This window comes from Saccopteryx bilineata, chromosome 2 (genome assembly GCF_036850765.1).
Source record: "Saccopteryx bilineata isolate mSacBil1 chromosome 2, mSacBil1_pri_phased_curated, whole genome shotgun sequence".
Lineage (NCBI taxonomy): Eukaryota > Metazoa > Chordata > Mammalia > Chiroptera > Emballonuridae > Saccopteryx > Saccopteryx bilineata.
This window is the reverse complement of record NC_089491.1, coordinates 191,934,677-191,960,600: the sequence shown is the minus strand read 5'-3', so window position 1 is coordinate 191,960,600 and position 25,924 is coordinate 191,934,677. Positions and strand designations below refer to the sequence as shown.

Genomic DNA, 25,924 nt, shown 5'->3' with positions numbered 1-25,924 from the left:
TAGAAACTAATACAAATAGTTGGGAGTGAACTTAAAATACATTGACTGTTTTTAATTCATGATCACAATTCATGTCAGTTTACTCCTCTTGCATTCTAATATTCTATGCTCAATTCCTTAACTCCTAACTCTACACCCTCAACTCAAAAAACTTTTGTTTTTATACTTCTGCTGAAACTGTCATATCATGAGACTCATGATTTGGAGAAGGATCAAGGAAAATGTCAACTACCAAACAAGATAGGGTCCACTGTCCTAAAAAGATGCATTTTAGTTAATTTGACACCTTATCAGTAGGTGATTTCTTCTTTTCCTGAAGGCTCACTCATGGCAATATCTCCAATAGGGACTTCGTTATTTTTTTTAAAAAAAGGAAGAAGAAAGTCATAACCTCAAATATCCTTAGTCTCTATTTTTTCATCTTTATTTTTCTTACAATAAATGTATCACATTCATTGGTGCGGGGGATTAAAATTGCTTGTGAATTCACTTGAAACTAGTCACATATAATTTTAAAATAATTTTGTGGCAGATTCTTTTTAATTTATATATCACACACAACATTAGGACTTAAAAAGTCCTTTCTTTTTTCAGAAACCTTTGCTTTGTTTTCATGTCCTTGGCTCACCTGTGGAGCTTTGTGCTCTGGCCACCTTTTCACATCCTTCATGGGCACTGCACTGGCTGTGGACTGACTCAGAAGCCCTTGAAGGAAAAGTGACCTTGCCCACTGTGGAAGAAATCATCAGCGAGGAAACAGAATAAAATCATCAATCATGATTAATTCTATGTCAATTGGGCTGGGCTAGTGCCCAGATGTTTGGCCAAATGCAAGTTTAGTTGTAAAGATATTTTTTATATGTGATTACCTGTTAAAACACTAGAGTTTCAGTAAAGCAGATTACTCTCCATAATGTGGGTGGACCTCATCTGGTCAGTTCAGGCCCGTGTGAGAAAAGACTGATGTCCCTCAAGGAGGAGGTCCTGCCAGAAGATGGCCTTTGGACTTGGGCTGTAACATAAACCCTTCCTTGGGTCTCTAGCCTGAGGGCCTGCTGATTTTGGATTGGCCAGCCACAGCAGAAAGAAAGAGAAAACGACCAATTATGAGACAGCTCTCTCTCTCTCTCTCTCTCTCTCTCTCTCTCTCTCTCTCTCTCTCTCTGCCTTTACCTTCTGCTGGTTCTGCTTCTCTGGATGTTCTGTCCCCACCCAGCCAGCTGCACCACCACTCTCTGCCTTCCTCCTGAGCTCATCTTCCCCTCTTTTCTCTCTCATTACTGGCTCCCATTTCTCCTTCTCTAAGGTTTAGTGTTTAGACTTCCACTTTATCTAACGTTTAAGAAAAGTGCATCATAGTTGGTCATTTTCTCTTTCTTTCTGCTACAGCTGGCAAGTCCAAAATCCGCGGGGTTGGCCATCAGGCTGGAGATGTCCCCCTTAGAGACCTCACTTTCTCAATAAGCAACTGTGTGCCGGCTTGATGCCTCTTGAAGTTGACTGGTTTTTTCCATCGATTACACAGAAGGAGGGGTGCAGTTTGTGCACTGGGTGGTGGCTCTGGTGGGGGACAATGGTAAGTAAGGTGTGAGTTCTGTCCTGAAATGTCTTTTTAATTTTTTTTTTTTTTACAGGGACAGAGAGAGAGTCACAGAGAGGGATAGACAGACAAGAACAGAGAGAGATGAGAAGCATCAATCATCAGTTTCTCGTTGCAACACCTTAGTTGTTCATTGATTGCTTTCTCATATGTGCCTTGACCGCGGGCCTTCAGCAGACCAAGTAACCCCTTGCTTGAGCCAGCGACCTTGAGTCCAAGCTGGTGAGCTTTTTGCTTAAGCCAGATGAGCCCGCGCTCAAGCTGGCAACCTCAGGCCTCGAACCTGGGTCCTCGGCATCCCAGTTTGACGCTCTATCCACTGCACCACCGCCTGGTCAGGCTGTCCTGAAATTGTTATTTTCTTAACAATTAAGAAAATAATTGCAGGAGAGGTAAAGCAAGTATGTATACAACTATAATAGGAGGAGTAGCAGACAGACACGGAGGATGAGAGAGCTGGGACCAGGGAGAGCAGATGAGGGAAAGACACTCCAGAAGCACCTGGGGAGAAGCAGGGACCAGGGAAGAACTGCGGACAAGCAAATCCACAATGGATGGAAAGGATTCTGAGCATGACTGAAGAAAGTGCCAGACCTGGACACCAGTGGATAGACAGGAGTGAGGGGTAAATCAGAGCAGACACAAGACTGGACTCCACGATTAAGAGGTCAATAGCTGTGTTCCACCTGCAAAATTTTGCCAACACCCCATGGTCAGTGTGTTCAAGCATCACTCTTTCCCAAGTTGACTTCCTTGACCAACATCATTTTTTGACAGTGAGAAGAGAAATGTGATTTTCTTCTATGTCATTCAGGCTCAAAACCAAATGTCTGACTCAGCTCTTCTCCTCACCAGTGACTGTGTTATTGGTGTTGCTCAAGCCACGCTGTCCAACCCCTATTGAGGTTGGACAGTACCTGGTGGAGGGTCGTTCTGCCTCCAGTAGATTCCTCCCCTGATAGAGACTCACTGCTTGTTCTGTTTGCACTTTGCAAGTGTCTCCCGTAGAGATATTAAATTAACACTCAGAAAGTTAAAAGTTAGAAAAGTGTGTGGGAGCGGAAGAGGTTGGCTCGAGAGCTGTCAGCTCATCCTAGGTAGGACCTGGCAGTTTAGAAAGGAGGGAGGAAGCACACTTCATTGAGACACCAAACTTCTTTGATGGCATCCCAGATGACATTGGCTGTTAGTCCCATCACACTAACTCTCATGAATGTGGATTCGTTAAAATTGCCAGATGCTCGTCACCCTGTGGCGTTGAGCTCTCTCTCTCCTCATTTCATAGGAGCCAGTTTAAATTCCTCTTCCCGACTGACAACCACTCACTCTGGCCCCACCTGGCCACTGTGTCCAGCTAGTCCCCAATGCAAGTCCCCACTCCATCTGGGGCAGCCACTCTCCCCCATCATGTGGACATACCACAGTAATCCCAGCTGCCACATGCCTCAGAATTCATCAATCTATTAAATAAGTTTCATGTCACCAATCACAACCAGAACTAAAAACTGTCCAACAGCTGACTGGATAAGCAAAATGTGGTAATGACATGGCACAGTCCAGTCATCCATTAAAAGGAGTGACATATGAATACACATTACAACATGGGTGAACTTTGAACACCTCATGATAAACGAGTGAAGCCAGACACAGAGGGCCATGTATGTATGACCCCTTTGATAGAAATATCCAGAATAGGCAAATCCACAAAGGCAGAAAGCTGATTAGTAGTTAACCAGGGGCTGGGAAATGGGGAGTGAGCACTTAATGGGGTTCCTTTTGGGGTGATGAAAATGTTTTGGAACAAAGTAGTGGTAATTGCTACACAACATTGTGACTATACTAAACACCTTTGTACAGTGTGCAATTTAAAATGATTAAGTAGGTGAGTTTATGTTATATGTATTTTTACTATAATTAAAAATCAAAAGGCAAATACTACCCATAACTAACACGTTTCTAACTATGCTTCTCAGACCGCCCATATCAGCAACACTCAGGGTACTTGAAAAAAATGACAGTTCCTGGGCTTTCCCAAGTGAGACCCATAAAACTCGACTCCCTGTCACCTGTGTGGTGTTGTGTTAGCCTTCCAAAGCATCTCACATGACTTCTGCACACAGATGTGAAAATCAAACTAGAACACTTAAGACAGGAATTGTTTCCTTCATATGCCCACCATAGTACAGGCCTGCTCAGTACAGGCTTTTGTGTTGAACAGATAGACAAATATATTCATCTTTATTTAAAGGGAGCACAGCTCTCTCTTGTTCCACATGTCTAGGACTATGTGGGTTATAAGGAAGAGTAAGTTCCTGTGCTCTGTTTCCAGTTTGGACTGTAAGTCACTCTGTGAGTATGTGTCCCTGCCAATGGGGAAGGGGTAGGATCTTTTTCATTCTTAGTGTAAAGGCACTGAGAATTTATAGATTTCCAAAAGGGAATTTTACCATTATCCTTTCAAACCTCCTGATATGGCAATGGGCAATCCATACTTCACACACTCAGTGCTGGTTAAAAGTAGGGACTCAGAAATCATCCTTCAGATGAAAAGAAAGATATCAATCAAAAGAATTTTAGGTCACCAACTAGAACCAGCACTACAAGTCTTGCTTTTGGAATTATGTGATACAGTAAGTGGACAGTAGGGTTGTAGTCACCTCCTGAAGGTTTTTCATGTTTGGCACACAAAGTCAACAATGCATTCAACAGTCCAGATGCCTTTGGATATCATTAGCATTGAATGTTTAATTAACTTTCCAGTTTTACCATGAAGATCTCAACACATTGGTAAGTTTCACATAGTCCATATTTAATTTCTGCAGCAACCGGACCACCTAATGCGAAGTGAACACTGACTAATGGGACTGAGTTTAAGAAACACGTGACAAAGTAAAAAGCCAGCACCACAGGGCTAGTATTGATAAACTGAACAAGAAAAGGGATATCTTTGCAGTGCTGAGATGGTTTTCTGGACACCTGAGCAAATGCAACACATTCTCTGTGGCTGCCCTGGTTCAAAGCTCTTTTCTGGATGGGTCCAACAAGTTCCGTTGGTTCCAAATGTCACTGCTCAGGACAGTGTTGCATGGCACCAACTGTAGGCATGAAAATGTGAGCAGCCCTGCTTCAGGAGCAAAAGCTGTTCCCAGGATGGTCTGCTTTGCTGGCTGGGCTTTGCCAATCAATATGTAGCACCTACTATGTGCAAGTCACTTTGTGTGGTGCTATAGGAACACAAAGAAAGGTTTCAACTATTTATAATCCCCAGAGAAGTATATAGTCTGCTTTTTGTTTTTAGATTTTTAAAAAAATTCATTTTAGAGAGAGGAGAAAGAGAGAAGGGAGAAGGAGCAAAAAGTATCAACTCCCATATGTGCCTTGACTAAGCAAGTCTGGGGTTTCGAACCAGGAACCTCAGTGTTCCAGGTTGATACTTTATCCACTGAGCCACCACAGGTCAAGCTTATAGTCTGCTTTTAAAATGGTCTTATCGTACTATGCAGACAGATATGCCTGGCTGGAGTGTCTGTGTGAGGGGAGTGATGGCGTGAAGACAGGAAAGATGCCACATTGGGAGGGGGCCGGAGAGGACCAGCCAAACCTCGAAGGCTGGCCAAATGTTCAAGGTACAAGACACATTAAGGCAGTCAGCCTATCTAACGAAAAGTCTAAAACAGGTTTTTTGTATCTTTCCATTTTTACATGGAAGGCCATTCCAGTGTCACCCTCAAGTGTTCCGAACTGACCTGACTCCTCTAATAAAACATTTCAGAAGGTGGATTTTTATGAAGTCTTGGTTCTTCTTTCACACCCTTAAAGAGACATTTTAAGAACCACTGCTAATCCGGCTACTTGAGAGAATATGTATGACCTGACAAGTAGCATGCAGTTTAGGTGGGGACGCTTTTAATACCTAATCCCCATTTTGTGGGAGAAGCAAGTCATACGTCTCTTGACTAATGAAAGATGAGTCTGAACCTGTCAAGCCGGGTCCCCAAATAGCTTCTTCCCACATTTCCACCCCACCAGCCCCTGTACCATCTGTATGCCCACCCTGGGCACCAGAGTCCAGTTTGTGAAAGGGGCAGGGCCAGGGTCTCCACTCCGTGCTGGGGGCGCTCAGGGAAGCCCGCTTCAAAGGACGGAGGTAACTCATAAAAATAACTCCTTTAACTTCTCTAAGTGGTCATTAATTCATAGAGAACACCAATCACTGTGCCTCCAGGCTGCTCACTAGGAGAGGGCCTTGTAAAGGTACCCGTGGTCAACAAGAGGCTGGCAGTGTCCACAAAACAAGGACTGCGTGTCCTGACAACGCACAGCCTGACCTTTACCCTAATCCCAAAGGGTCCTGGGTTGTAAGTGTCGCCACAGGAAGAGGTCCCATTCGCCCAAGCCCTGGCCCCTGGGCACCCTGGTTCTGGATGAGCAGCTACATAGCGGGAGTCACAGGCCACCCCACCCCAGGAACCAGGCCTGGCCCTCCCCTTGCCCCTATCTCCCAAGGGAGGACACGCCCTACACCCCTCTACCCCGACCCCGGGGAAGGCGAGGGTCCTGCCCTGTCCTTCCCGTGCACTCGGCTCCCCCAGCAGAGGGGCCCGTCCTGGACCCCCAGGGCGGCCTGTCTTCACACCCCCATCCCCGTGTCCCTACCCTGTCCCTGTGCTCCTGAGGGAGGCCTGTCCTCCGCCCCGCAACCCGGGGCGGGCCGGCGCTGGCCACCGCACGCTGGCCTCCGCGCGCGCGGGGAGCGTCAGGGCAGAGGCGGGGTGGGGCGCGGTTAAAAGGCGCCGCAGGTGGGGGCCCGGCCGACTGCAGGCTGCAGACTCAGGCCCTGCCGGCCGCAGCGAGGGCGCTGCCCTGCTCCGAGAGCCCCGCGCCACCACCGTGTCCGAGCAGGTAAGCGCGGCCCTGCGCGGGTGACCGCGGCCGAAGGGACAAGCCCGGGTGGGTGTGGGCAGCCTGTAGCCCTCCTGTCCCTGTCTCCCTGGGTGCGGACCGCGGAGTGTGTCCGCGCAGGTTGCCCAGAGCGACCTTATCAGCCGGGATCCGCATCACCCGAGTCTCCTGCGTGCCGGAGGAGCCGGGGCCGGCTCGTTTGGCTTCTACCCCAGATGGGCCCCCGTGACCTGCACAACAGGTTTACGAATGCATCACAGCGCGTGTCTGAGTGGCTGGGTGCGGACCGGTGCCCCTTTCCCCAATTCCTTGGCTGCGTTTGAGCTTATTTTCGCATTTACGGGTCACTGACAAAGCCCTGCTCAGGATGTGGGGGACAGGAAAGCCAGGAGATGGGTGGCCAGTCCCTAAATCCCAGGTAGAACGGACACGCCCGGCAGTGTGATGTGCGCCCGAGGAACTCGTGAAACGCAGGTGCCAATAATACAATTACCGGGCAATTACTGGACAACAATCATTGTCGTTGGTGACACATCTCAGTTAAAAGGCGGAGGCACCAGAAGGTACTTCCTGTCTGAGGACGGGCCCCTTCAGTCCAGGTGTCATCTCGTGGCTTTTAAATTTTATTTTATTTTGACTGGGCCGGCCTCCCTCCTGGAAAGCAGGGCCGAGCCTGAGGTGAGTGTGGCGAGAACGCAGCTTTGGAGGGACTGGAGACCGGCTGCCCCTGCGGGGACGCTGGCCCGGCGACCTCCGTGTCCGCTGGGTGGAACCTCTGTGCAGTTAGTGCTTGCTTGAACTTAACCGTGCAACGCTGTGCTCTTCCTTCGGTGGACTTAGTGCCACACAAGTGTTTTCTTGCCTCTGTTCCGGCAGAATCTTACTAGTGTTCTAGGAGAAAATGTCCTGCCCCAAGGCAGTTTCCTTAGAATTGTAGGATGCTGCTCAAAACTGCCCCTGTGGAGAGCTTTGTCTGTTGTTTGGATCCAACTGAGACTTTGGTGGTTTTGTTTTAACTCTGCCAAGGAGAGGAGAGGGGGTTATGGAGCCAGAATATCAACACTCCAGTCTGTGACTTAACTGGGGGTGGGTGGCGGGTGAGGGTGGGTGGGTTGTCCAAATCCGGGAAGACCCTCATCCTTCCAGCTACCTCACTGATGCTTTTATTTTAAAACAAAATCTGCTCCAGGTAATGTTAATTTGTTCTCTCTTTCTTACTTTTTCACTGCTGAATTAGACAAGCATTAGGGAGGAGCAGAGCCACAGAGGGTCTGACTAAACAGTTTCAAAAGGGTGACAGGAAAATTCTAACTTGTAAAAATTCCTCACCACGCAGCTTTGACAGTCTGATTAGTTCAGGGGCGGTGAGTGGTTTGTGCTCACTAATAACAATGTTAAATAGAGTAAAAAAATGTTAAATTGGGGAGAAATGTTCTACCTATATTTCTGTGGGGTCCTGAGGGCGTGACCCCTCCCACAATGACATTATCATATGTGAAGGTTTCTGTTTTACTTGTTTGACCCATGAGAATGCATGGGCCTCAGGTGGCCTTTTTTGTTTTTCATTCCCTGGGTCATTTTACTCTAGTTAGACTTAAATGTTTGGAAAGGATACAAGTTTACTTAAATGAACAGAGACTGCTTAATGGAAGTGATTTTTTTTAACTCTGAATGTTTAAATGGATTAAGAAATACATGTAATGTATTTCTATAAACTCTTCATTTTTATATATAGACTTCAAATACAGAAAAACATTTTCATTTTTATTGAATGTTTTAAAGAAGTATATAAACCATAAATCCATTTTGTCACTGGCCATTACTTTGAAAGGACAGTTGATGAAGTTTTAAGTCAATAAATTAAAAAAACTATATTGGCTTGTCCCTTGGTTGCCCTGAGACTTCTAAAGACAGAAGATACAGATTCTTTTAGATTAAGGAGAGGGTTTGAGTTGTGTGTGTGTGTGTGTGTCTACTGATTTGGGGATATGGGAGCATATCCAGTTTTTCATCTCAAATTCCTTTTACTCCTTTTTTATTTTATTTTTTTATGATCAGGCAGTGAGCTTGAGATTCAGGGTTAGTATTATTATTTTGGTAGGGAAAAGAAACTACACTAAAGATTTTATTTTTATTTTATTGTGAATTGGAACTACAGAGTATCAGGAAACTGGCAGTATCCAGACTTTCCTCATAACAGTTCTGGGCATGAAGAGAAAAGTACCCACAAAGGTCATGCAGTAGTCACGTGGAAGGAGTTAAAGGAATATAGCCATATACACTATTTTTCCCTTAATGGGAAACATTCTCACCTACAACCAGAAGCTGCACAGAGATTTATATTCATGTCGTTAAGGTGCCACATTGGCTTCTAGGCAGTCACATGGTAGAGGGAGAAAGTCTGAGCCCTGAGGAGGGAGCTTTGCCCTGGCTCTCCTCCAGCTCAAGGCTGGGAAGCCTGAGGGTCAGATGCCAATGCACCATCACTGCCTTTATCAACTCAAACTTCTCAACTCTCCAAACTAATGTGGGAATTGTGAGGAGTGTGTCCTATTCTTAGTCTATCAAAAATTCTGCCGACTGACTTTGACAGGGTCTTCCAAAGGGGATAGAACTATCCAAAAAGATCCTTTGCACCTTGTGGAGTGTGCTGAGGGGTGATACTGGTGTTTGGGGCTTTAGCTTTGGTCCTGTCATCGGTGAAACTAAAATGCCATTATTAAGCAAACTAGTTATGATTAAATTTTTAAACAAGAAATTTTAACACAATCAAGAAACTTCATTACTGAAGCAGAATGCTAATAGACTTAAATTCCTTGAATTGTAAAAGGGGAGAACAACCAATCTTCATAATACTGTATCATCAGAAGTAAGGTCAATGGTTTACTTGGTTTTAGAGGTCAATATTTAGGACTAGAGCTTTATACCAGGAATGTGACATGGGTGGCTAAATATACCACAAATACAAGTTACCTTTGTACATTTGTGTGGGACCACATTCTTATACATTGAAGACTACAGAAGCTAAGCATGTCCATTCTTCCCTTAAGAGAGAGCCAGAAAGGAGCCAGCCAAACCTCCCTGGCTTAGAGAGAGAGGGTTAATATGTTACTTTTTACTGAGAAAGTTGCTCCCAGTGGCTGCAGCCAGCCTTCCTGAACTCTACAAGGAAAGAAATATTTTGTTCATTGATACCAATGGCAAAGAGTCCTAGTGGGTATAGTTTGGAAAGTAGTTCTCAAAGAGTACTCGGCCTTCAAATGTTCTATAACCACACTGTTTATGACAGCTCAGTCCAGGTTATGTGTTGATGGGGTGATAGGGAAGAGGCTGCGGGCCTGGTGTGCCTCTACCCCCTCCCCCCCAGTCAGTGTGGCCTCGCGGGCCAAGGTATCAGCTCAGGAGGGGCAAATGCAGCCTGCCTGAAGCAGGGCCTCTTTTCAAACTTATTGAAGCTTCTGCCCTCTGTCAGCCCCTGGAGAAGCAGAGGTTGACTCTCCTAGGGGCCTCCGGGCCTTACCTGTGGCTGCAGCATTGTGTCAAGAAGTTTGAGGGGGGCCATAGCCCTGCCCCCTTCCTGATACTTGTCAGAAGAGCTCCCCTCCTGCTCTTAGCGTTCACTGGGGGGATAAAGTGCAGGACAGTTGCCCCGGCTTCTTGGGAAGCCCCTCAGCAACGGATGGAGACTAAATCAAAGACTGGAAAGAGAAGCTTCACTGTAGGAAACAGCAGTGTGTGTCACTGAGTACCCTTCCTGGGGCATGAGGAGGGCAGGGGAGAGATGGAGACTCTGAAGAACAGCTCTTCCTTTCTAGTCATTTCTACTGTGAGAGGTAATAGGGCCTTGGTTGATCCTGCAGGAAGATACTGCCAATCAGGTGATTTGTCTTAGCCCAATTAATTGTCTGTGAGTGACTGAAAGGCTAGACACATGTATTTGGCTTTAATCACTCATTTTTTTAGTGACTTGGGCATCTCATTTCTTTTCCTTACTTTAAAGGTGCAGGTACATTGTGATTCCAAACTCAATAAGTGTTGTATAAGAGATTATTTTCTGTTCAGCTTTGTTACTTTGAAAGGACATCTCTAGAGCATGTGATTTGGGGACCCAAAGAAATAAAAAGAAATAAGGCTACTGTTGTCACTATTGTTCTTGTTTTTTTAAGAAGGAGAAGCCCCCAAGAGTGGAAGTCAAGGATCCTGCTTCTAGAGGTGGGACCAGATATTTGTGGGGAAATTGTGACCTCCTGACTCCTTCGCCTTAGTCTCTTTAAATTCATCATTTAGTTAACCTTGATTGGTTTGCTTCCTAGTAGAGCAGGTGATAGGTGAAACCAGGTGTGTTCAGGCAGGTGATAGCTCAGACAGAAACAGTTTTGCTTTTTTTTTAACCTGTGGAAGAGTTTAAATCTATGTACTTGAAAAGTTTTGAGAAAATATGAACTTTTCTTTGATAAGTCAAATACTTGCTGATTGGGCACTTAACTAACAAAATTTCAAGGGGGAAATGTTTACTGGTTAATTAAAGAACATCTCATCTTATAAACAAAGAGGACTGACCTTCTAGGGGAACATACACTGTAAAATATGTTGAAACATCAAGATACATGTTTCTACCTCCCCACTGGTCACACCCTGAAAGACTTACAGAACAGAACAGTAACAACTGGAATATTACTCAGCTATAAAAATGAAATCTTACTATTTGCATCACATTGGTGGACCTAGAGGATATTTATTCTAAGTGAAATAAATCAGTCAGAGAAAGACAAATATCGTATGAACAAACAAAACAGAAACAGATTCAGAGATAGAACAGATTGATGGTTGCTATAAGTGGGAGAGTTTGAGGGGGCGACTGAAATAGGTGAAGGGGATTAAGAGGTAACAAACTACCAGTTATAAAATAAATAAGTTACAGGGGTATAAAGTACAGCATAGGGAAGACAGTCAATAATATTGTAATAACTGTGTACGATGACAGGTGGGTACTAGACTTACCAGGGGGTCACTTATTAAATTATATAAACATCTATTCACTATGCTGCACACCTGAAACTGATATAAAATAATATTGAATATCAACTATAATTGGGGAAAAAAAGCCTGGCTTTTTGTCCATTCTACCTTTAGATTCAATTCTTAGTCCAAATCGACACAGGAGTCCAATCCTCCCGTTCGTTGCACGTGCCTCAGAGCCATCCTCCAGCTCCCTCCTGTCCCCTCCTGAGAGAGCGCTTCCAGGTTCTGCCACCTGGCCAGACTCCAGCAGGTCACCAGCCTGCAGTTGTCTTTCTTGATGGGATGAGAATGAATGGAACACTGCGATGTGTGTTTCCAGGGAGTAGGTGTGCTAATCTCCTCTTCTAGCCTAACCTTGAGTTCCTTTTAAGCTCGTTGTATGGCATGCTTATAAGGATAGTCCTTCTCAGGGATACAAATATTCCTTAAGTAAAATGTTAGGGTGTCATGATTAAATGAACCAGGGAGAGATAGCTAACTTGCTGATGACATGAAAGACATCTGTAAACATAATTTTGACACTAAGACACACTATTGATGTTGTCATGGTGATTCAGCAAACTCATGGCAGGTGAGGGGCCAGCCTGGGAAGAAGCCTGAGCAGTGTGTTACACGTTCATTCAAGAAAGGCTAAGAGGGGTTGACAACAGGACTTTGGCTATGCCCTCCTCTCCTAAAAGGATGTGAAAAATCACACGGGCAGATTTTTCTGAGGAGAAGAAGGCATTTCACTTTCAGAAGAATCTCAGTGTTCATTATTCATCATTTTTTAAAGGATATTGCTGACTAATTCTTTAGTCTTGTGTGGCAATGCAGAAGGCATCTGTTTGAATTGTAGCAAAGGTTTCTGTAGACGTCAAGAAGTCCCCTTCTTCAAGGACACTGAATCAGGGAGCGGGAAGGGAGCAAGGCTCTGCATTGGTGGTGGATCCTTCATCTCTGCTCTGGGTATGGTGGTGTCTGTTGGGAGGGAAGGGCCATCGTCAGCCTGGTTACAGGGAGAACAAGTGAGCACTTTTTGTGAAAGCTATCATTCTCTTTTGGAAGAGGATCTTTCCGTAGGTACAGTATTGGGTTTCCTAAGAGCCCACAGTGACGGCAAATGATGTTATTCAAGCTAGAAATAAATATAAATATACTGTGTCAGTAAGTATTTGGTTTCCTACTTTTCCTTCTTAGTCAGCTGGGTAAACCAGATAATTCCATTCCAATGGATTTTTTTTTTTTCTTGGATAAGCCATTTAATCACTAAAACCTTCTGTGGACCCTCTGTGATCTCTGGGCAAAGAGTAACTAATGTGATATGAATTTATACAGTGATTAAATGGGAACTGGGGAAAGATTTGAATTACCCAAGTTCCTGCATTTATGTCAAATAGCGACCTATTATATAATCTAAATTCAATTGAAGAAAGATGATCTTAAATCCCCCCAAAAGTTATCTCTGATCAAAAACCTTTGAATTGCCTGACCAGGCAGTGGCACAGTGGATAGAACATCAGCCTGGCACGCTGAGGACCCAGGTTCAAAACCCCAAGGTCTCAGGCTTGAGCGTGGGCTCATCCAGCTTGAGTGCAGGGTCATCGGCTTGAGCGTGGGATCATAGACATGACAGCCATGATCGTTGGCATGAGGTCAAAAGTCGCTGGCTTGAAGCCCAAGGTCACTGGCTCCAGCAAGGGGTCACTGGCTCAGCTGAAGCACCCTGATCAAAGCACATATGAGAAGCAATCAATGAACAACTAAGGTGCCTCAACTATGAGTTGACACTTCTCATCTCTCTCCCTTCCTGTCTGTCTGTCCCTATCTGTCCCTCTCTCTGTCTCTGTATAAAAAACCCCAAAACTTTTGAATGTCTTTAGACTGGGCATTCCTTGCCAGAAAATCTCCTACCAGCAGATTAGGGGTTGAAGTTATAATAACTATCACAACACACTCTAAGCAAAATTTGCTTCAGTCTGTAATTTAATGACTATTGTATAAATTCAAAGGAAACTTCCATTCATTTCCATTTGCTGATTTCTGTCCATTTAGGAATAGACCAACACAATGGATTGGGGTACCCTGCACACTTTCATCGGGGGCGTGAACAAACACTCCACCAGCATTGGAAAGGTGTGGATCACAGTCATCTTCATCTTCCGTGTTATGATCCTTGTGGTGGCTGCTCAGGAAGTGTGGGGGGACGAGCAGGAAGACTTTGTCTGCAACACTCTGCAGCCGGGATGCAAAAACGTGTGCTATGACCACTTTTTCCCCGTGTCCCACATCCGGCTGTGGGCCCTGCAACTCATCTTTGTCTCTACCCCTGCCCTGCTAGTGGCGATGCACGTTGCCTACTATCGACAGGAAGCTGCCCGCAAATTCAGGCGAGGAGAGAAGAGAAATGAATTCAAAGACTTGGAAGACATTAAAAAGCAGAAGGTCCGGATCGAGGGAGCCCTGTGGTGGACATACACCAGCAGCATCTTTTTCCGAATCATCTTTGAAGCCTCCTTTATGTATGTGTTTTACTTTCTGTACAATGGGTACCACCTGCCCTGGGTGCTGAAGTGTGGCATCGACCCTTGCCCCAACCTCGTCGACTGCTTCATCTCCAGACCTACAGAGAAAACCGTGTTCACCATTTTCATGATCTCTGCCTCGGTGATCTGCATGCTACTCAATGTGGCCGAGCTGTGCTACCTTCTGCTAAAAGTGTGTTTCAGATCCAAAAGGGCCCAGACGCAAAAAACCCACCCCAATCATGCCCTAAAGGAGAGCAAGCAAAATGAAATGAATGAGCTGATTTCAGATAGTGGTCAAAATGCAACCACAGGTTTTCCAAGTTAAGACAATTTCAAAGTGCAATGTAGCCAGCTCCTAATGAAACTGGTGTCTCCTCCTAAGGACCCTCTTTCTAGGCTAGAGACTTTGTCTTTATAAATGGCTTTCATAATACATAAATACTTGAGTTAATGTTTTATAGAGTAATTATGCCATTAATATGCATCATGATCACATATGTGATGTATCTCTAAAAACTAAGACAGGTTGACCACTGTGCCATGAAGTTACTGGCACAGGTCTGGTTTTAAGTGGACCATCTGAAACAGCATTTCCTGAGAATTTAAGACTGATTGTAACGGTTGCTGATAAAGAATGTTTATCTAGAAATTAACACTTTTATTAGTAAAAGATATTTTTATAGGATTGAATGTTTTAGTCCTGACTTTGAATTTATATATTTTTATAATGACTGGTCTTCCTTACCTGGAAAAACATCTGATGTTAGTTTTAGAATTATACCATAAGTATCTAAATTTTGCACTTACTGTATCTTGTTGTAAATAGTGTTCTGCATTGTCTATTGACAAGTTTATGAACTATCATGATGCTCTTCCGGTGGAAAGTGTCCATTGTACAATATATTTTTACAGCTTTCTGAATGTAGATTGTGCTGTCTGGAAGCAGGAAGCTTTGTAAAACCAGCTCGTTTGCAGTAGTTGTGAACAGCTCCCTTCAATAAAGACAAGCCCTACTGCTTACGCCTGCCTATGCATTTTGGGTTTTTGTTCCCTTCAGGCCGCCATGCTGTCATCCCCAGTGATATGACAAATGGGTTGGGGTACTCTTGCTGGAGTAGCTGCTGGTTCCGGGGCTAGAGTTGCCCTGTCACTACAGACTCTTGCCTCCTCACATCCTCTGAATGAGCAGAGAACAAGTTCCGCAGCCCACTATGTCCTGCACTTGGAGAGGGGTTTGCAAAGCTAACACATGGAGGGTGTTTGCTGGGTCAGTGCAACCTTGATAGAAAGGAGGCTGGGGAAGATTTCAGGTGTTCAGCAGCTCTCTAAGAAAGCTTGCCTCCTTACCTGAGTCCTTTGGTCCATGGCAACTGAGAAAAATACCCACAGCTTCACCCCCATAGTTGGGGAAACCTTCCTCCCTAAGGATTTCTAGGTCGAACACTGATGCCTTTAGTGTGGGTGTGGTGAGTCAGTCACATACCCATCACTCTGGAGTAATAATAATACACATGTGCATGCAACTGACATAGTTAGCATACACGATGTATGGGGACACCTAATGAGTAATGAATATGCCTGAGGGCTTGACACAGCCACATAATCCCATCACACTAAAATATCTAGTAATTCCCTATTGTCCTATAATGTTCTCTCTTTTAAATAGCTGTTCGAATGGGTATCAAATGAAGCCTGTGAACAGAAAGGAGGGAAATAGGGCAGATAAAATAGCTTTGGTAGCCGACCAGTCTGAACGGATAAAGGACTTTTCACTGTGCTCTTGGGACTTCTGGTCCCCTCATGCTAGCCCCACTGGTCCTTTCTGCTCTTTAACCTCCTGAAACACACCTTCAGTCTGGAGCTCCTACTGCACCATCCCTTCAAGGGCTGAGCCTATGGCCAGGCTGGCTGCCAGCACTCTCTCCCTGTCTGCTTCTCAGTGCCCTCCCCATGGAAACTGAGCCACTGCAGGCACAGGGTGTTCGGGCTCCTGCACTGCCTTCCCTCCCTCTCCCAGTCCCTTGGGCAAAGACCTTTCCTTTCCTCCCTCGACATTCTTCCTTGGGAGATATCATCCCCACCTCACAGATGAGACCACTGAGGCTCAGGGAGCTTAGGTAATTTGCCCAAAGTTGCATAGCTATTAAGTAGCAGAGCCAAGATTTAAAACAGGTCCAACTGTCTTAAAGTCAGCGGCTTAATGGCGGTATTGCACCAATTCCTACATCTCTGTACTTGACAACACAGTACATGTGTGAGTGTTAAGAAACCCCACACACTTGTTATCCAGCCCCACAAGCAACTGTTTATACCTGCTCACTTTTCCACCTCACTTGCCAATCCCCCAGTCTGGACTATCTAAAGTCAAGTCTAGATAATCATCTGTAAATATTTCAATATGGGTTTTCTAAGAGTATGGACTAACCTTTAAAAAGCAAAAACACAATGTTACCATCCCAATAAAAAACCCAGTCAGTGTTCATAATTTCCCAATTGTCCTATAAATGTTCCTTTTCTTTTTTCAAAAAATAAATTTGTTATCTTGAGATAATTATATTGATAGATTTGCATGTAAATATAAGAAATAATACAGAGGTCCCATGTGCTCTTTGCAGTTTCTGACAATGGACACATCTTTTTTGTGTGTGACAGAGACAGAGTCAGAGAGAGGAACAGAGAGGGACAGACAGACAGGAAGGGAGAGAAATGAGAGTCATCAATTCTTTGTTGCAGCACCTTGACTGAGGCACAGCAGAGCAAGTGACCTCTTGCTCAAGCCATCGACCTTAGGGTTTCAACTTGGGTCCTCTGCGTCCCAGTCCAATGCTCTATCCACTGCGCCACCGCCTGGTCAGGCTGGACACATCTTGTAAAACTGTAGTTCAAGATCTCATCCAGGATATTGACATTGATACAGTAAAGATACAGAACATTCAATCATCATAAGAAAGCTTCATGTTGCCTTTTTCTGCCCAACACATGCCTCCTCTACTCCTGGCAACCACTGATCTGTCAACACTTTTATCATCTTATGGATTGGATATTTACCACCCCCCTCAGCATAAATCTCTGGAGATTAATGCAGGTCATTGTGTGTACCGATATTTGTTTCTTTTTAGTGCTAGGGAATAGTCCATTGTATGGATGTGCCACAGTTCGTTTAGCCATTCACCCATTGAAGGACATGAAGTTGTTTCCAGTTTGGAGCTTATACTTATACACATAAAAAAGTGAGCATTAGTGTACAAGTTTCTCTGTGGACACAAGTGTTCATTTCTCTGTGATAAATATTCAGGAATCCAATTGCTGGGCACATTTCACTTTTTAAGAAACTGCCAAGTTGTTTTCCAGAGTTATAGCACCATCATATATTCCCACCAGCATGTCTGAGGGACGCAATTTTCCTTATCCTTGCCAGCACTGGGTGACATCTTTATTTTTTATTTTAGTTATTCTGCTAAATGTGTTTATTCTTTCTTTCTCCCTCCCTCCTCCTCCTTTCCTTCCTCCCCCTCCCTCCCTTCTTTCTTCTTTCTTTCTTTCTTTCTTTCTTTCTTTCTTTCTTTCTTTCTTTCTTTCTTTCGTTCTTCCTCTCTCTTTTATTAAGTTAAAGGCAAGGAGGCAGAGAGACAGACTTTCACATGCATCCAACCAGGATCCACCCAGCAAGCCCCCTATGGGGCGATGCAGTGCCTATCTAGGGCCATTGCTCGGCAACTGAGCTATTTTAGTGTCTGAGGCGAAGCCATGAAGCCATCCTCAGTGCCCCGGGCCAACCTGCTTCAACCAAGCCATGGCTGCAGGCGAGTAAGAGAGAGATAGAGAGAAAGAAGGGAGAGGAGAAGAGGTGGAGAAGCAGATGGTTGCTTCTTCTGTTGTAACTGGGAATCAAACCTGGGGCATCCACACACTGGGCTGACACTCTACCACTGAACCAACTGGCCGGGGCCTTAAGTGTTCTATAAATGTTAATTAGGTCCTATTGGTTGATAGGGTGGCTAAATTTGTTTATATCATTGTTGATTTTCTGTCTAGTTGTTCAAACCATTGTTGAGTAAGGTGTTAAAGGGTCCAATTACAATTGTGCATATGTCTTTTTCTTCTTTCAGTATATTAGGCTTTGCAGCACATATTTTTCAGTTCTGTTATTTAACGCATACACATTTGGGATTGCTATGTCTTTTTTTAATAATTATATGATATCCTTCTCTGTCTGGTGATTTTCTTTACTCCAAAGTCTACATTATCTGATATCAATATACACATTACTGCTTTCCTTTGATTAATGTTTACATAATACATCATTTCCATCTTTTTACTTAAAACCTATGTCATTATATTTAAAGTGAATTTCTTGTAGACAGTATATAATTGGATCTTGTTTTATAATCCATTCTGCCAATCAGCCTTTTAGTAATTACATCTAATGTAATTGTTTATAGTTCAAGGTTTAGGCCTGCCATTTTATTTTTTGTTTTCTGTTTATGTCTGTTTTTTTTTTTTTATCTCTGTTTTCTTTTTCCTTCCCTCCTGTGGTTTGCTTAAATGTTTCTTTTTAGAATACCATTTTTATTTATCTGGTGTTTTTGTATTGTTGTAAACTTTTTAGTGTTTTCTTTAGATATTACATTATATATACAAAACTTATCATAGTCTTTTTATTTTTATTTTTATTTTTTTTGCATTTTTCTGAAGCTGGAAACAGGGAGAGACAGTCAGACAGACTCCTGCATGCGCCCGACTGGGATCCACCCGGCACGCCCACCATGGGGCGACGCTCTGCCCACCAGGGGGCGATGCTCTGCCCATCCTGGGCGTCGCCATGTTGCGACCAGAGCCACTCTAGCGCCTGGGGCAGAGGCCAAGGAGCCATCCCCAGCGCCCGGGCCATCTTTGCTCCAATGGAGCCTTGGCTGCGGGAGGGGAAGAGAGAGACAGAGAGGAAGGCGTGGCGGAGGGGTGGAGAAGCAAATGGGCGCTTCTCCTGTGTGCCCTGGCCGGAAATCGAACCCGGGTCCTCTGCACGCTAGGCCGACACTCTACCGCTGAGCCAACCGGCCAGGGCTATCATAGTCTTTTAATATTGTTATTTTACCAGTTTGAGTGAAATATAGAAACTACCTTCTTTTCTATCTCTTTGCCCTTCTCTATTTAGAATTGTCTTAAATATTTCTTCTGCATAAATTTAGAACCATATCAAACTGTTATTTTTGTTTCAACTGTCGATTCCCGGCCAGGGCACATAGGAGAAGCGCCCATTTGCTTCTCCACGCCCCCCTCCTTCCTCTCTGTCTCTCTCTTCCCCTCCCGCAGCCAAGGCTCCATTGGAGCAAAGATGGCCCGGGCGCTGGGGATGGCTCCTTGGCCTCTGCCCCAGGCGCTAGAGTGGCTCTGGTTGCGGCAGAGCGTCGCCCCTGGAGTGCATGCCGGGTGGATCCCGGTCGGGCGCATGCGGGAGTCTGTCTGACTGTCTCTCCCCGATTCCAGCTTCAGAAAAATAAAAATATATATATATATATTGTGCCATTTTTCTGGCATCCATGATTTCTGATAAGAAAGTCTCTATAATTTTGAATTGTTTTCCCCTATAGGGTAAGTTTTTTCTCTTTTCCTCTGGCTGCTTTCAAGATTTCTTTTTAACTTTCGTTTTTGCAAGTTTAATTATGATATGTCTTGGCATGATTTCTTTAGGTTTATCCTGTTTGGACTTAACTTCTTCAACCTGTAGGTTTATGTCTGTAGCTAAATTTGGAAAGTTTTCAACCATTATTTCTTTGAGTACTTTTTAAGAACTGCCCTTGTAATCCTCTCTGTCTGGGACTCCAATGACACAAATATTTGGGCTTTTGTTGTAGAAATAGAGGTCCCTGGGGCTCTATTCTTTTTTTTTTTTTTCCAGTCTATGGTCTCTCTCTTGTTCCTATCAAGAGGTCTTTATTGTTTCAGCCTACTGATTCGCTCCTCTCTTCCTCTCTTTCACCCATCTTTTGCCAACTGCTGAACTTTTTATTTTGGCTATTGTATTTTTTAGTTCCAAGATACTCATTTGGTTCTTCTTTATATATATATTTATATATATTTATACATATATATATATTTGTATTTTTCTGAAGTTGGAAACGGGGAGGCAGTCAGACAGACTCCCGCATGCGCCCGACCGGGATCCACCCGTCATGTCCACCAGGGGGCGATACTTTGCCCATCTGGGGTGTTGCTCTGTTGCAACCAGAGCCATTCTAGCGCCTGAGGCAGAGGCCATAAAGCCATCCTCAGCGCCTGGGCCAACTTTGCTCCAATGGAGCCTTGGCTGCGGGAGGGGAAGAGAGAGACAGAGAGGAAGGAGATGGGGAGGGGTGGAGAAGCAGATGGGCGCTTCTCCTGTGTGCCCTGGCCGGGAATCAAACCCGGGACTCCTGCACGCCAGGCCGACGTTCTACCACTGAGCCAACCGGCCAGGGCCCTTCTTTATATATTTTATTTCTTGCTCAGACTCTCTATTTTTTTCATTTGTTTCAAACATGTTTGTAATTGCTCATTGAAGTATTTCTCATGACTTCTTTAAAATCTGTCAGATCATTCTAACATTTTGTCATCTTGGCTTTGGTATCTACCAGTTTTATTTTCTTCATGCATTTTGAAATCTCCTTTGTATGATGAGGGATTTCTAATTGGAACCTAGATGTTTTGGGTAGTATGTTAAGAGACACTGAATCTCATGTAAACCCTGTGTTTTAGCTGGCTTTTCTGACACCATTCTAGAGAGAAAAAGGGTGGGTACCACCTCATTACTGTCAGGGGAAGTTAAGAGTCCAGGTGTTTCACTTGGCCTCTGTTGCTTCCTGAGAGGAGGACAGCTTCTTGTGATTGCTGGCAGAGGTGAGAATTTGTGTCCCAAGTGGGGTCTCCACTGACAGCTTATTGTGTGGGGGTTTTCTCATTACTAGTGGGCAATGGTGAAACTCGTGACTCTCTATCATGCTCCCATTGACACTCTTCCAGGGAAGAGGGAAAGGTGCCAGGTGGAAGGTGGGGTGCTGCCTGCCAACATGGTCTCCAGTATACCAAAGGGTGTGAGGCCTTGTGACCACCCAGTGGGACAAAAGCCCCAGGTTTCTCTTGGCCTTCTCTGACACCACTTCATGATAACCTCACTCCAGTATTAATCGATGGTCATTGGCGGTCATTGGCACCAATTCAACACCAACGAGAATTCCCAATTTGGGTTGTGGTGAAGAATTATTCAGTGCAAAACAGCTCAGTTGTGATACAGCATGGCTGCGAAAACAGCAGGCCTATAGGACAACTCCAGGGCAGGCAGCCCTGAGGCCAGGCCCCTCTCAAACCAGACAGCTCTGCTCTGCTCCTCCACGGTCTGTTGTGACTCCATGCTGTGCACTGTGTTGGGATGCTTCACTCTGCTCTGGCAAAACATCTTCAGCACCTCAGCTCTTTGGTGAAAAAGGAGAGTGTACTCCCCAAGCAGTGGGGAGCTGGCTTATATAGCTCCTGATTGGTCTAGCCTCATGCAAATGAGGACCCTAAATCGTCTCAGTTTGATTGGTCCATAAGACACAATCTTGGTTGGTCAGAATAGAGTTTCTCGGATTGGCCAGAGCTGCACAGCTCAATCCTATTGGTTAAAATAGTATTCCAGGCTCTGGTGACAGGAACACAGTGCAGAGGCAGGCAGTCTAGTGTGAGTGGTCCCTGTACAGAAGTGGCTGCTAGGCTTCAACTTTTTATTTGGCCCCATTAGCCACCAGGAGACTTTCTTAGTAGATGTCTTTTCTTTTTGCTTCCTCAGAGTTCACAGGTAGAAGTCTAGGTTTCCTTTTTGGCCTTTGTTGTTGAGTGGAGACACCATTTTTTCTATGATGTTTAGCTGGTATGAAGCAGTTATTGTCTAAAACTTTTCTGAGTTGCCAGGCTTCCCTTTTTCTGGTCATTTGGCTAGAGATAGAAGGCTCTTCTTGGGTTGTTTGGGACTTTTTTGTTTTTGTCTGCACTCATTGGTGTTCTGGATTACTGCCTTCTTCATTGGGGATTTATGAGGCAAAAAGAACAAGCAACCCACTACCTGAGATTCCCTACATGGTCTGCCTTCTTCTCCCCACCTTTCATTCTTCTTATGTTTGTTTTTATATAATTTCCAGGATTTTTGTTGTACTTAGCCAGAAGTATATGGAAAAATACACCAAGAATCTTCCCAGGAGAAAAAATTTTCTTTCTTTTTAAATAGTAGTTTGACTATAAATCAGTGAAATCCATAGAATGTAATTGGTCAATGTGTCTCTTAAATTTCTTTAATCTGTTGGTTTCCCTCCACTTTATTTTGTTTTTATTTGTTTTTCTTATTAATATATATAGTATTATTTGTCTTGCCTCTGTCAAGCCTGAGCCAACCATTTTCCCCAGGCTTCCCAGGGGGCACAGGAAAAAGAACCTTCAGGGCAGACAAGTCATGGGAGAAAGAACTATGGGAGGTGGAGACAGCTCCTTCACATGGCAAAGAGGATGAAAAAAGCCACCATCAGGGAAAAGGGCCCATGTCCTCTAAGGGGGTAAAGCCCAGAATAACGTAGGAGAAGAGCTGTTGCTTCAGAGAAGAGTTCCTGGCATAACCTATGATGAGGATCCCAAAAGACAGCCCTAATTCCAGCCTCAGAGCCTGGCACCCTACAGTGGCAGCCCCAGCCCCAGTGAAATTGGCTGCTGAGTCGGAGTCCCTTGAAATGGCACTGGTCTGAAAGCTGTGGCCTGAAATAAAGGAAGTCAGGGGACCTGGGGCTGCCAAGCTGCTGAGGCTCCCAGCCGTCGGTGTCTCTGGTCAATTGTTCCAGCACCATGGCAGACAGTGACCAGCTCAGCAGCTGAGAGGTGCCCCTGATCAAGGAGGTAGGTAGAGACAAACTTGGCACAGGTGTACATTCTCAGGGATGAGGGGCAATGGCACAAGAGCTGCTCCCAGAGCAGAAAAGTGTCTTTTTATTTTTTTGCAACTCAAAATCTGGGTCAGTTGTTTCACAGAGTTTCTCACAGCCTAGACATTGCTGAGTGCATATTTCTGGTGTTATTTAATATGTTCTTCCATCCTTTGTATTTTCTTTTTTTTTTTTTTTAATTTTTTTTTTTTTTTTTTTTTTTTTTTTCATTTTTCTGAAGCTGGAAACAGGGAGAGACAGTCTGACAGACTCCCGCATGCGCCCGACCGGGATCCACCCGGCACGCCCACCAGGGGCGACGCTCTGCCCACCAGGGGGCGATGCTCTGCCCATCCTGGGCGTCGCCATGTTGCGACCAGAGCCACTCTAGCGCCTGAGGCAGAGGCCACAGAGCCATCCCCAGCGCCCGGGCCATCTTTGCTCCAATGGAGCCTTGGCTGCGGGAGGGGAAGAGAGAGACAGAGAGGGAAAGCGCAGCGGAGGGGTGGAGAAGCAAATGGGTGCTTCTCCTGTGTGCCCTGGCCGGGAATCAAACCCGGGTCCTCCGCACGCTAGGCCGATGCTCTACCGCTGAGCCAACCGGCCAGGGCCCCTTTGTATTTTCTATAAACTGATAATATGACATCAAGTCCTCTGACATTAGCATGTATTCCCAAGTTTCTCACTGGTTACCGAGGTCTGCTCACTCATCCCCACTTCTAGTCTCTCTCCTGTCTAGAATGTCCCTTTACCTGCACCTCCTCCAAACTGTCCTTCTAGACTAAAGTCTTCATTCCCAAGACTCTCTCTGCTTCACCCCAGGCAGAACCTCACCCCCCTCACCTCCTTCCTAGGGTCATTCTGTGAGCATTTGTGCTTGAGTGATCTCCTTACTTCTCCGTTAGGGTAGGGGCTCCTGCCCAGAGTAGAGCCAGGCTCCTTCAATTTACTCCAGAAACATGTCCCTTCACATAGTGAGCACTAGTAAACACATGTTCAATTGATTTTAGTCTTGAATATTAATCCTTCCTTTCCACTTTGTGTCATGGCCATTAGGATGGGAAGAAGTCTCCTTGGCTTGCCATCTGGAGGGGGACCTAACAGTCACTTTCTGAAGCCTTGTGAACAACTTCTTGGATTGCCAGCACTGCTGTTGCCATGGTTCTTCTCACCCTCTGCAGTACGTAGCTGAATGCTGATGGAATAACCGAGCGTGCCAGCCAAGGCCTTTTGAGGTCATTTTAAAAGGGAAAAGTGTGGAAGTGACAGAATACCTTGAAACCATGCAGAGGTCAGAGTGCTGTGGGGAAAACTCACCAAGATGAGAAATTAAATTGTGGAACTATGGTTAAAAATCTTTTTAAAGATAATACCGCAGACCTCAGAGATTCCATCATTAATCAACCTTAGAAACACGAAGGTGCCTGTTCACCTAAGTTATTTCTAGGTATAATTTACTAGACAGGTACTAAAATAATTTTTTTTAGCTTTTCTGATAACATAGAAGTTTAGTATTAATGTGGTATTTTAAATTATAGTTAGTACTAAGCTATAAGTAATAATTTTTTTGTATGCTGTTACCCTTACTAATATCTTATTCACTAAGAGACTAGTATCCTATTCAAAATGTGTTAATACAACCTGAGACAGTCTCTCCTGACTATCAATGTTCAGAAAATGAAAGGCATACTTTAATTTAAAGATTGAGTATTTTTGTTTGAACTTCAGGCCTAAAAAGGACTGATGAATGGCCTCAATTCTGTTCATAGAAGGGGATGCCCAACACTGCGTTCAGCACTAAGGCCAAAGAGGTGCTCTATCCTACTTACTAGATGCTTGGAACTTGAAATTCTGTCATAGTGTGCCTCCTCTCTGTCCATCACAGTTGTAATCTCAGCAAAAGAAGGATACTTCTCAGCTGAAGTTAACATCAATAGGGTTGCCATCTTAAGTGTCACTTGAAACATCTGTCTAAACATTCCTAAACCCAGTTACAAAATCATAAGGACCAAGTTAATATAGATTACAGACCATGGTTTCCCAAACTCACTGAGTCAGACTCTCCAGTCCCAGAGCCCAGGAATATGTATTTCTAACAGACTTCTGAGTTGATTTTTATACAGCCAACCTCATTCCAGGTTCCCATGGAGCAGGCAAACTTGTCAAATCTTGGCATGCCCAAGCATCACCTGGTGAGGTCATTTAGAGTGTTCATCCCAGGGTCCATTCTAAGGGGCTAATTCAGTCAGCCTGGGGTTCGGGGAACCCACACTCAGACATTTCCTCCAGCTAGCCTCGTGCCAGTCTTCAGAAACAGACACCTGGCATTTCAAGCAGGCTCCTTGAAAAGAGCTGTGTCTTTGTGACATAGTCCCACTCAGGAAATGCCCCTGTAGAAGTGTATCATGTCCAGCCATAGGAGGACAAAACAGTTGTATAAACACTATATATCGATTCACCTCTCCTCAGCCCCTGTGGACTCAAAACATGAGTGTGTCCTTTCAGCAACATGTCCCACATGGAGAAGGGGCTGGGCTGGCAGTCACACCCTCCCCTCTCTGTGGTGGCCCTGTTCTGTCCCGCCCTTAACCTCTGCCATCCACAAAGGGTGACTTCTGTGGTCGGTCAGCCAGGCTTCGGGGAAGCAGTTCTCTCTAACACCATCACTCCTCTCATAAATAAAACCACATTAAACGCTTCTGATAAATTCTTTTCTGTCTATCCTACTTAGCTTATCCATTTCTGCTTCTTTTGGTGCCACAGGCCTCACTCCTTTTTCTGCCAGCTTCTTTGCTTTGTTTTTCTGTGGCTATCTTCTTTCTCTTTGCTTTCAAAATGTTCTCCCTTATCTTCGCTGATACAGACAAAAGGTCAGGAACCAAGCCCATCACAAGGTGAGGGCCCAGTGTCCCCATTTGCTCTCTGTCAGAGTATCTGTACCTCCAGACTGACAGCAAGCCTTGGGTAGAGTG

At 44.8% G+C, this 25,924-nt stretch overlaps 1 protein-coding gene and 1 pseudogene across 2 annotated transcripts; one reads left to right on the top strand and one right to left on the bottom strand.

Annotated features, from left to right (window-relative positions):
• The first annotated feature begins 6,348 nt into the window (after positions 1–6,348).
• On the top strand, positions 6,349–15,051 carry GJB6 (gap junction protein beta 6). 2 transcript variants are annotated; one of them, XM_066258988.1, is made up of 2 exons: positions 6,349–6,502; positions 13,559–15,051. In XM_066258988.1, the coding sequence occupies exon 2, from the start codon at positions 13,574–13,576 to the stop codon at positions 14,354–14,356; it is 783 nt and encodes a 260-aa protein (XP_066115085.1). In that variant the 5' UTR covers positions 6,349–6,502; positions 13,559–13,573; the 3' UTR covers positions 14,357–15,051. The 2 variants fall into 2 exon arrangements, with proteins under 2 accessions (XP_066115085.1, XP_066115086.1); XM_066258989.1 differs by lacking the exon at positions 6,349–6,502 and adding an exon at positions 7,038–7,180.
• Positions 15,052–22,529: 7,478 nt separating this feature from the next.
• LOC136323097 (ATP synthase F(0) complex subunit C2, mitochondrial pseudogene) lies at positions 22,530–22,959 on the bottom strand (annotated as a pseudogene).
• Between the last annotated feature and the right edge of the window lie 2,965 nt (positions 22,960–25,924).

What these genes read in the sequence shown, in the direction of transcription:
- GJB6 (XM_066258988.1), top strand. Translation starts at nt 13,574, where the DNA reads ATGGATTGGGGTACCCTGCACACTTTCATCGGGGGCGTGAACAAACAC.